The sequence below is a fragment of the Mugil cephalus genome, chromosome 17 (assembly GCF_022458985.1).
Source record: "Mugil cephalus isolate CIBA_MC_2020 chromosome 17, CIBA_Mcephalus_1.1, whole genome shotgun sequence".
Lineage (NCBI taxonomy): Eukaryota > Metazoa > Chordata > Actinopteri > Mugiliformes > Mugilidae > Mugil > Mugil cephalus.
In genome coordinates this window covers 9490222-9501756 of record NC_061786.1, presented here as the reverse complement: position 1 = coordinate 9501756, position 11535 = coordinate 9490222, and the positions used below count along the sequence as shown (strand labels likewise).

Here is an 11535-nt window from a genome sequence, read left to right as displayed (position 1 = left end):
ACATGTTACTGTTTTGGTCCAATTCTATATTTTGAAAGGATTTTAAGATGCAGAAATGAGAATTAAAGTGGATACAAACAGCCATACTCAAAATACTCTTAGGAAATAGACTGGCCCTCGCTGTTTATGTCCCTTGACACATTCAGTAAAGATAATAACATAGTATTCGCTAATAATTTTTGTTCCAAAGCAGGGTGTAGTTTGCCTGCTTTGGGGCCCTGTGCTGTCCTGAAATTTGTGCTCTCCTTGTTTCTTCTAGTGCTCTTTCCTGAGAAGACGAATGTTTTGGGCCAGCCCTAAGCCTCAGCTAAATGCAAGACTTTACATATATATGTACACTAGTTTGAGGGGGTCATCAGAAGAATTAAAATTTTTGACTTGGTTGTCTTCATAACTATGCCTGTCGGCACACATGCACAAGCACACAAACAGCATTCACTCTCTTTGATAGTAACAGTCGGTCCGTACTGTCCATGGTCCCTCAACAGTTCCTTCAAAGGGTACTTCTACCCCAGCCTAAAAACGCTTTCCTGCTGCTTCATACCGAAACAAGTATGTTTGAGTCCACAGCAGATGTGTAATAATGCTCAAAAATAATAATTAAAAAAGTTAAAAACACTCTTCCCTTAGGTCCCTCATCCACAGAGGAATACCACCAACAGTTCAGGTGTGCAAAGCAATAAAATGTGGCCCTCTTTCAATGCAGATCAGAGCGAAGTTAGCGAGCCGATTTCTTCTGATCAGAGCTGCGATCACAATTTGAGTTTGGAGCAGTGGTGGAGAATTATCATTGAACTTTCATTTGGCTTTAACTCCTGAGGTCACTGAACCTCATTGTTAGCTCACCAATACCTCCAATGTGCATTTCTCAAGGGAAAAGTGAAAAGGGAATCCAGGTCTCATGTCATAGCTTCATACATTCTTCTGGAAGGCGCTGTGGTCAAATTATGTGTCTGAAAGAAAAGGCAGACAGAAATCATGTTAACGCCTAAAGCCAAACTAATGACTTGTGTTGTTTGACATGTCTAACTGTCACTCATATGCTTACCTCTGCATTCGTATTTGAGATCTGAGAAGTAAACCATCTCCTGAGAGAAGACGTACAAGCCTAGTCGCCCACCAGCATACGTCTTGTCGTAGATGTTTCCAGAATCGGCCATGATTCTCTTGCCTTCATACATAACCACTCTAAAAAAGAACATTTATTGAATGGAGGTCAGTGATTTTCTAATATGAATGATTTTAATTTGGATTTGAATAATAGAACATGTCTTTGAATTTTTGGAACTCACCTAATAAGTCCAGTCTTGGGTCTGTGGGTCAGGTGCCATCTGTAGGCAGTGAAGTCTTTCCAGCCGATGTTCTTGGGGTCGTGCCACAGAGTGCGCACCTGAATATGACGAGACGCAATGGTTGAAATAAGAAAAGCCTCAAACCTTTTCTCAAACTATCTATCAAACCTTGAGGCAACTAATCTCTGCTCACCTGTCCTGCGGTGTCTCCAGTGTGCCACAGGGCGTTCCTCAGGTGCTCACCAGGACCCGTGGTGGAGTTGACCACTTTGATCGACAACCCAGAGTAACCTTGAGCTCTTGTGGGTGTGTGGGACCAGTAGGTCTGTGTGATCTGTTTCCACATCACTGTGTAGAAGCGGGAGCTGGACTGGTAGCCAAAAACGAACCCAGCATAGTCGTCATCTCTGTCCGTGTTGATGAAGAAGGTTCCACTGAAATCCACAGCGCTGAACTCATCGTAACCTGAATTGGAAAGAGACAATGGTTACAATCGGTCTGCTAGCACGTAGTGTCTTTGCGTTGCTTGCAGCAAGATGTTTGTCTGAGTACTACATACCAACTGCAATGCCAGGGTCACAGTTGACAGTCTGCACCAACTCTTTGCCCTGATGCCGGACCACCCAGTTGGGGTCAATCTGAGAGGTGCCCTTGGGGTCTAGCGGAACCATCTGGAATCTGCGGAAGTCTGTTTCACTGATGTCAAAGTTCTCCGGGCACACATCATAAATGTCCAGAACATTGTCTTGGTCAAAATCGTCTTTGCACACATCACCACGACCGTCACCTAAGGGGAAAATAAAGACAAAGATCAATACTGTGAAGAAGGAGCTATAAAAAGATTCCCAGTGATTTGTAGTAAAAGACAGAAAGGCAAGCTTACCATCAGAGTCCACCTGATCGGGGTTAAAGGCCAGTCTACAATTGTCTTTGTCATCAGGGATGCCATCATTGTCATCATCGTGGTCACAGGCGTCACCCTTGCCATCCTTGTCGTGGTCTGCCTGGTTGGCATTAGGGATGTAGGGGCAGTTGTCCAAGTTGTTCTGGTGACCGTCCTCGTCAATGTCCTGATTGTTGTCACACTTGTCTCCTATGCGATCTGAGTCAGAGTCGATCTGTGGAAGGACAGAATTCCTTTATGATGAGATTTCCCAAAAACTGAATCGCGCACTGTAAGATGCTTGTCCTCTCTTCAAATTATTCTGTGTTCTGATTTTCACCAGGATTAAAATGCAGCCCCTTGTTCTCAGGTATGTAAGCAATGTCCACTCAGACAAGTGTCCAGTATCTCTGCAATGTTTTTTTGTTTTTTTTGCAAACATGCTCTCACATTCCTGTTTTTAATTTCAACATGCAATATGAGGCCTTGACTCTGCTGGTGTCAGATTAGGCTATGTGCTGTAATGTAAAGGTGAAACATGACATTACCTGATCAGGGTTGTGCTCCAGAGGGCAGTTATCACAGTGATCTCCCACACCATCCCTGTCAGTGTCTCTCTGATCCACGTTGTAGACATACGGGCAATTGTCGTTCTCATTCAGAATACCTGTTAGGCAAAACATACTCAAGTTAGCTTTCCCAACATTTCAAATGCTTGTTAGGCTAACTTAAAGACATAACTTTGAGATTTCTTACCATCGCCATCAATGTCCACAGCACAGGCGTCACCCTCTCCATTGTTGTCGGTGTCAGTTTGATCGGTATTAGCTTCAAACACGCAGTTGTCACAGCGGTCACCAACATCATCCCGGTCTGCATCGTACTGGGCAGGGTTGTATACTCTTGGGCAGTTGTCCTATAAATGACAAATGATCAGTTTAATTACATGAATTGGTCAAAGAAATTACATTTATGGGAGCAAAATCTTGCTTTGCTTTTAGCTTGGATATGACATTCTGTGGGTTATTTTTAGCACCATATACTTTTCTTTCCCCAAGTTTCCAAATCCACACTAAGAATTATGGGCAACACGCCACCTCATCCTGAAATCTGGTTTATGCGAAATTACTTTACTCTATTCTTGTGCTACTGCCTTTCCGCCTTAACTCTCTGGGGAAAGCACACAAAACGGAGGACTTAAAGTTCTGGCTGCCCAGAGGAAGGGTGACTGCAGCTGATTGCTATGTTTGGTCTCTGAGGAAAGCACAGTTTGAGGTTTAAAAGAACTGCTGCTATTACTCACCCTGTCATCGGGGATCCCATCATTGTCATCATCATGGTCACATTCATCTCCAAGGCCATCTTTGTCATGGTCTTCCTGACCAGAGTTGGGAAGGCTGGGGCAGTTATCCTATAAAGGAACAAAGGGGAGGTTAAGGAGACAATCATCACAATAATAGAGTATATATACACATATATGTAATAACGGCCTCTTGTGTTTCTGTCCAAGTGGGTCTTCATTACCTTTTTGCAGTGGTAAGTGGCATTCTCCACACACAGCAGTTCAGTGTTGGGCCATCCGTCCAGGTCTGTGTCCTCTCCGCAAATGCGGCCGTTGCCGGCATACCCTGGCTTGCACTCACAGCGGAACATGGACTCGGAGAAGACGCCCAAGTAGACACAGTTTGCATTTTTATGGCAGTCGTGGCTACCATCCTGGCAAGGGTTGCGAGGAGTGCAAACCTAAAGAAAATTATAGAGGATTAAATAAATGCAAGCTGCTTGGATACAAGGACCAAACACAGCAACTAAGGAATGATCCAAACCTGTTTTTTAGCAGTTGCTTGTTCCACTCCTCTTCCAAAGGGCTGAGGACCAGAGAAACGTGCAGGGCAGGGCAGACAGTTGTAACCTGGCTCAGTGTTCTCACATCGATGGATTCCGTTATGAGTGTGGCAAGCATCAGGGACCTCTTTGCATTCATCGATGTCTTCGCAGGTGATGCCGTCTCCAGTGTAGCCAAGTGGACACCTACCACACTTGAAGGAGCCATCAGGGAAGCTGATGCACTTGGCACCAGAGAAGCACGGGTTGGAGAGACAACCATCTGTAGAGAGCATTGGTACTTTAAAAAGTGATCTGTTGTGGATTGCACCATGTGTTTTAGTTTCAAGCAAAGCTCTGATGCTTACCAATGGGACATTCTTGTTTGTTGCAAATCTGAGACATTGTAGCGTCTCCAACACAGTCCTTTCCACCAAATTTGGGGGCAGGGTCGGAGCAGAGGCGTTTGCGGTTCTGGATTCCTCCACCACAGGTAACGCTGCAGGTGTCCCATGGTGACCAAGGTCCCCAACCTCCATTAACTAAAAAGTTAAGAACAATGTTGGTTATTTTGCACTGAGTACACAACATTTGTCAAGCATACTTTTGATGCTGACATGTAACTTACTAGGACAGGGTGATTTCTTGCAGACTTTGGTGTGACGTCCCTCTCCCTGGCAGTCCCTGCCACCCATCTGAGGAGTGGGGGAGTTACACAGTCGGATTTGGGTGATGACTCCCTCCCCACAGGTCACAGAGCATGAGGACCAGGGCGACCAGTGGCTCCAGCCTCCATCCTGTTTGACTGTGAGGAACACATAAACCGTTAATTCGGCGTACTCTCAAGCTGGGAAAATTTATCATCACTATGGGAGCCTTTAAGTACATTTGATGACTTACAGCGTTTGTCACATTCCTGCGGGTAGCAGTCACGGGTCTGGACAGAGGTGCCTTCACACTTGCTGTTGATGCGGTCGCAGGAGCGTCCACGCTGCTGGATGCCACGGCCGCAAGTCACTGAACAATGGGTCCAGTCAGACCAGGCGGACCAGCCATCCTCTGCATAGTCGCTTGCTGTAGGAAGAAAGATGAAGATGTTAATATGAGGATAGTTTCTTTTGGGGGAGAATTATTAAGAGAGAAAAACTTCTTTCTTTTTTTTATTTAAAAGCAAACTTACGTGTTCCGCAGCGAGGGCAGCACTCTCCATCAGGCACAGTGGCATTAACACATGGGATCAAGGGGCAGGAGATTTTGCGACACACAGTAGCACCATTCTGTAAAAAAAGAGACAGTTTAATAAGTACAAGAATAATGACATGGCTTACTGACTTCAGAAAAATATGAGGCTTTGCTGGTGCTGTTCCAAGCACAGTTGTAGCATAGTTAACAGTGGAGTGATCTTATCAGAGACACTCCTGCTGTGTTGCTAGAAAATATAATCTTCCCTAACACCCAACTAATTTCTCAAGAGCACACCTCTCCTGATGTTGCTGGTAAGAGAGCACCATGCTGCTTTGCTGATTGTTTCAGACAGAATGCTAATTGGTTCCTGACAGAAGTTAGGTCATTATAAAAGGAGGCGTTAAGATAAACACTATTATGTCTTTACTGCAGCAGGGATGGAGGAAGTACAGCTTTCCTCAGCTGACGCCTGGCTTGTTTAAAGGTTGCATTCCAGCAGGTGCCAGGGCGCTTACCTGGCAAGTGCACTCTGTGCAGCCGTCCACGGTCCATTCATCTTTGTCGTTGTGCATGATGCCATTGTGGATGCAGATTCGATCATGGAGGTTCATTTGATTTATCAGGGATGTGCTTTCTCTAGACTGAAGGAGAAAAGAGAAAGAGAGAGGTTACTTAGGCTAGAGGGTGGAAAACTTTCACTTTGCCAAGGTTCCAGTACGAATGAATTGCAAATTGACACCGTGATTAAGACATTGCTTGAATTTAGCGGAGCAGTGCAAATGGAACAGTCGGCCAAATATATTTGTGTATTTATGGGTCTCATTAAAGACTTGGCCCGGGGGCTGCCATCGAGGCGACAAGTGGCTACACACTGGGAATGCGTTAAGTAGGAAGCACATGGAAACACAGGAAAAGACGGAGTGAACGGTGACACTGATGGCCCTTACCACTTTCTGGAGCTCATTCGACAGCTGTCTAACGACCACATTGAGTCCCCTGAGCTCCTTAAACATGCTGGCGATGTCCTCGCAGGAGAAGCCACACACAGATTGCAGGTCTGGATATGAGAGGAAAGAGTTCAATAAATGAAATCAACTCATAATGTTTAGAGCTGAACAGCAGAACAGAGACTCATACTTGACTGTCAGTGGAGGAGAATTCTCACCTTTGGCTTTGTGGCCGGTGTAATCAGTCCTAATGGCAGGGCTGGAGCCGTTCACTGGGTTGTCCAGGGTCATGACATCAGTTAAGGTAGCTGTATGGGGAAAAGACAAATTAAAAATTCTTGTTCACTGGGACACTGTTAGCATTTTTATTGAGTTATTAGATCTCCACTTTGACTTACCTCCACTTTGACATCCCTTATTTCTCAGTACGGCATCAAGAGTGGTCCCAAAGACAAAGCGCACATTCTGAAGTACACCCTAAACAAATAAATCACCTAGTTAGAGATGCTCAAACTATTAATATGATCTGATATTGTAGTGATAAATTGAGTTATTTCTCATAATTTCTTGATCTTACCATAAATTTGTCCTTCATGGCTCCCTTTCCAATCCTCAGTCTGGCAATGTCTGCCACCTCCGGTGATAGCACGTCTTGGATTGGCACGTCCAACTCTCGCGCATTGATCTCCTCGCAGCCCACGAAAAGTTGCGCCCGGTCATCCTGAACGAACAACGTGAGGTTCTTCCAGTGTCCCGTGGCCAAGTCCGCGTCCTCTATGGACACGACCTGCTGCTGGTTGGCGGTGGAGTAGACCACATCCAGGGTGTTCGCCTTCCCGTTGGAAACGATCTCGAGAAGGGGTCCGGACTGGTCGTTCTTCTCAATAGTTAAAATGCTGCCCCTGGTTTTCTTGAACTGCTTTAAGTTGACGAGGAGGAGGAAGCCTCGCTCAGCCTGAATGGAGTCGAGGAGGTCCCTGAAGGAGCTGTCGGGGACCGGGGGGATCAGGTCTGCGTTCAGGATCTTGTACGCTTTGCTGTAGGGGTCTGCGCCTTTGACCAAACTCACTCCGTGTTGTCTCTTGTTTGCTCCGCTCAGATCGAATAAGTCATACACACTATTGTCATCCCGACTCTCTGTGGTCAAAGAAAAGACAATCAACTTTTTTTTCTCGTGCGTAAAACAGCGTGCGTAAAGAAATCCACAATAGAAAACCTGTCTATTACGCATCAATATCAACTTTACATGAATATTGCTGGGACTTTAGTGATATTATAACTTAAAAGCAAGACTTCCTTTCATTGTGGGACAACTTTTTTAAACGTTAAGACGACTCATTTCCATTCTCACCTGCCAGCCGTGCGCCCTCACAACTCCAAAGCATCAACAGCAAAAAGATGCCACACAGCACCATCTTCAAATCTCAAGTGCCCCCTATTACAAAGAACAAACAACGTTACTGAACACATCCAGGCGAAATCAGGAAATCTTAAAAATGCCAAATAATTCAACCGATAATACAAACCTTTAAATGAAAATCCTCTGAAAAAAAGTTTAAAAACAAAATGTGCTGAAACGTCCTGGCTTGTGCGATTATTTATCCCGTTTCTCTTCTTCTTTTATCTCTTCTATCAAAGCGTCTTTGAGCTCCTGTTTAATCCGACGCTTCCAGTTACTCTACTGACTTATCCTGCAGATATAAGCGCTATTTAAATGGTTTATGGACATTCCTGAGGTCCAGACTGGACCAATGGGATAGCTGCAGGAGAGACAGTGGGACGGGCTTGTAGCCTTACCTCACAACCAGTCAGAATAATATCCGAGACGCACACACGGGAGGGAAGGGGAGGGGGGATGCATTCCTGAGCCGAATTTCCATCACTGGACAAATATTTCATCCCCGCACTGAAGCCAAGATCTGGTCGTTTCCGGTCAAATAAAAGTTAATTATTTCACAAATAGCCTCATTTATGAGCTATTGATTCAACAGATACTTTCCTTAAAAAGAACAAACAGAGAACAAATAAATCTAGATGTTTTTTTTTTTTTTTATTTAATCTGATGGCAAATGTGAAGAGTTAATTCAGTAGACTAGAAATACACAAGCTGTTATGTAGTGTACGTAGTAGAAGTATGAGTGTAGTAGTAAGTAACATAAAATATTCAATTATTTTCCATAACGTCCAAACATTTGATCATTCTAGCTCACATTAATGACATACAGGAGGATACTTTTTAAAAGTCTCATTGTGTAGTAACTATTTTTGGCCACCAGGTGACTCATTGAGTAACAAAAGTGTGGGAGAGTGAGAGGTGGAACTATCTTGTCTGGGTTTATTTGTGCCAACAATGCGTGTTAAAAGCGTTTAAAGAGATACATATTTTGAGAGTATTTACTAAGTAAAAATACCAGACTCACTCTATATGAATAGTTTCAGTTTTATGTGTAAATGATGTTAGATTATTTGAATCACAGTCCAAATAATGCATCTTAAATAATATATACATTGAACAACATAGGAGACTTTATTTAGCTGAAAAGTTCCTAGATAAATTAGCAGTTAAAGTTACTTCATAAGTTGCTATGCTAAAAAATAATGTCTTTTTGTGTCATTTCTTTGACCAGAATTTACTCTATAATCATGTTAATAATCATGGTCAATAATTAATGTAAAATCCATCTTTAAATAATTCATTAAACTATGTGCAAAATCTATCTATCTATCTATCTATCTATCTATCTATCTATCTATCTATCTATCTATCTATCTATCTATCTATCTATCTATCTATCTATAACTCGGCCATTGCAGCAAAGTAAAAAATTCATAATTTCCCAGAAGAAATTCTTTTGAAATCATGACATCACTCCTTGAAGTTTATGGCGGGACATCTAACCTCTGAACCCTGTTTCAATCTACTTCTTTGTCCCCACGGAGTGTTGCCTCAGCTCACTCCCCGCCGTTTTACTGAAAATCTGTGTCTGATAACTCGTGGACTCACATGCAGACTTGAGGTTGCAAGATAGTGTGACAGAGATGAAAACCTTCTGGAGGAAAAAAAAAAAGAGAAGAGGGTACAACGAGGCGCCTGCCTGCTGTGATGATTTACAGAGAGGATATCTAAAAATAGGTCCTGGGGTTCTGACTGTGATGAGATACAACATCTGGGTACCTGTTCGTCAGCCAGTGTGCACATACCACTGGAACGCAGGACTGTTGTGGCCCCTGGCGTTTCTGTGACACAGACTATTCACGACATGTACTGCTCACCTTGAGCTTTACGATAACTAATGAAGCCTCGCGGGTCAAACTGTTATTCAAACGGAAAATAGCTTCGGGGCTGTGAAATGGAATCAAGGTGGGATAAGGATTCATGGGAAAGACTCTGATAGGTAGGTGCGACTGGACCGGACTACCCTCTGTGGGCGAGTCTGTGAGCTCACAGCGAGTTACAGGGCTGTGTTGGAGGTGAAGAGTCTTGCCAAGTTCTGATGAATACCCACAATACTGAGCCAAAACGGAAACAGCCCATAGATAGCAACTGTTTACTCTGAGTGAATACTCCGGAGGAGCACAGATACAGTGTCAGCGCTTGGGTGGGAGCTGCATTGTGTTCCAATCATGGAATCTGTCCACTGTTTTCTGCACGAGTGCAGACGAAACATCTGCTAGCAGTCCATATTTATATCACATTGTCTTTACATTATCGGATAAAGTACTTTTTAGATTGTGTTAAATATGTATATAACCTGTTTACTGGTATTACGTTCATTTGTCTTTGCAGTCTTGTAAAATGCCACACCACTATAAAGATTTAAAGTATAAGCAGTTTCAAACACCAAGGATGAGATCTCTGTTTATTGAAACGCTGTGAAACCACTTGAAATAAGCCACTGCGGTTTGTTTGTATTACAGTTAGCTTGGTTAGCAATGGCTACCCTGGATTTTCATAGTTCTCATGGAATGTGACATGTTCCCAACACAGCAGTTGTTCTTTGTTTTTGCTCCTTTTACTTCTTTTGCTTAACATATCACCGCTGTGACTGATGGTAGCTGGCTGTGTTTATGCAACAGTTCAAATTGTATCCCATTCCATCTCATTTAATCGTAGATGTCATCTCACTACATCTTATCGCAACTTATGACATTTCATCTCAATTCATATTATTGCATCTCATCTCATCTCATCTCATCTCATCTCATCTCATCTCATCTCATCTCATCTCATCTCATCTCATCTCATCTCATCTTACTTCATAGCTTCATAGCAAGCTTGTTGCGTGTTATTTCATCCCATCCCATCTCAGTGTCATGCATTTTCATGAGCACTGATGAACCATATATTTTAATCCCAACATGCAGAGATAAAAATCATTTATGAATTCTGGTTAAACCCAAATGAGAACCCATGACATACGTACAAAGGAGGAAGGGATGAGCAGTAGCTTGTATCTTGTGGAGAGCAGAGTTTTGCAAGCAAGTGTTGCTGTAGTAAGAACCAATCCACCAGCATTTCGTAGTACTGAGAAATTAAATGCTGAAAAATGTTATCTTTTCTAAACACTGAATGTTAAATCTGAGCCTTTTATTGTGGTCGGTTAAAAACAAGAGTCCTTTGTTTATTCACTCCAAGTCAATGTGGAGTTTTTCCATCTTAAAAGCTGCATCAGTCATATGTTTATGACAGCATGGCTGATGATGGGCAGTTTATAGGACTGACGTTGAGTAACGAATGACGCAGCAAATCACTGTTCTCGTACTGATTGATTGGATGAGATTTTTACTAGAAATTCGTTATGAACAAGTCATCGAACATCAAGCCCACACCAAATTCAACGTGGACAGCTTCCACCAAAGTAACGCCTGCGGCTCCAGCTTTTCACTGGAGAATAAGACTGCTCCTTCAAAACAAAGGTGTGTATGAAAGACTAGCATGTATTAACAACTTTCTCTTGGACAGGCACGTCTCACTTGAACGCGTCATTCTTCACTTTATCTATCAAAAACCGTGCCCAGGGGCGTGAGATTGTGTAAATTGTGTTTTAAGGGAAGAGCGCTGGAGACTGAAAGTGGAAAGAGTGAGTAAGAGGCCTCTGTGGCAACTAGTCAAACAGAACAACGTGAGTCATTGACAAAATTAGAGAATGCGGTTATTTACTGAAAAGGTGACATTGACCACTGTTTATTTTAGGAAAGGTGCTGGATTCATGTTAGATAATTAGCAATAACCATTTGAGGGACAATGTGTCACAATTTAAGTTAAAAATCTTCATAAATTAAGGTATGAGAAGAAATGTATAAGATTTGCATGTGTTATGTTGCAGCAATATTTCTGGAAGTAAGCATGCTAACAAGCTAGCCCCATCTGGTATTACTATATTGTACTACAAGAGGTGATACT

The 11535-nt window shown here is 43.0% G+C and overlaps 1 protein-coding gene across 1 annotated transcript; it reads right to left on the bottom strand.

The window, feature by feature from the left end:
• LOC125023273 (thrombospondin-1-like) lies at nt 1-7810 on the bottom strand. The gene is made up of 22 exons (XM_047610429.1): nt 7658-7810; nt 7483-7566; nt 6709-7268; nt 6530-6608; nt 6350-6439; nt 6132-6241; nt 5700-5825; nt 5180-5276; nt 4900-5073; nt 4628-4804; nt 4368-4541; nt 4002-4282; nt 3700-3918; nt 3479-3586; nt 2932-3091; nt 2724-2842; nt 2176-2410; nt 1852-2079; nt 1486-1757; nt 1293-1390; nt 1049-1188; nt 1-953 (listed from the first exon to the last, which is right to left on the bottom strand). Exons 2-22 carry the CDS (start codon nt 7544-7546, stop codon nt 946-948), a joined length of 3519 nt encoding a protein of 1172 aa, XP_047466385.1. The 5' UTR covers nt 7547-7566; nt 7658-7810; the 3' UTR covers nt 1-945.
• Nucleotides 7811-11535: the final 3725 nt, after the last annotated feature.

Excerpts from the sequence above, each read along its gene's own strand:
- LOC125023273 (XM_047610429.1), bottom strand. The coding sequence starts at position 7,546 with ATGGTGCTGTGTGGCATCTTTTTGCTGTTGATGCTTTGGAGTTGTGAG. Across the intron at positions 1,758-1,851 it reads TGACCCTGGCATTGCAGTTG|GTTACGATGAGTTCAGCGCT; the intron begins GTATGTAGTACT and ends TTTCCAATTCAG. Across the intron at positions 1,391-1,485 it reads CTGGAGACACCGCAGGACAG|GTGCGCACTCTGTGGCACGA; the intron begins GTGAGCAGAGAT and ends CGTCATATTCAG.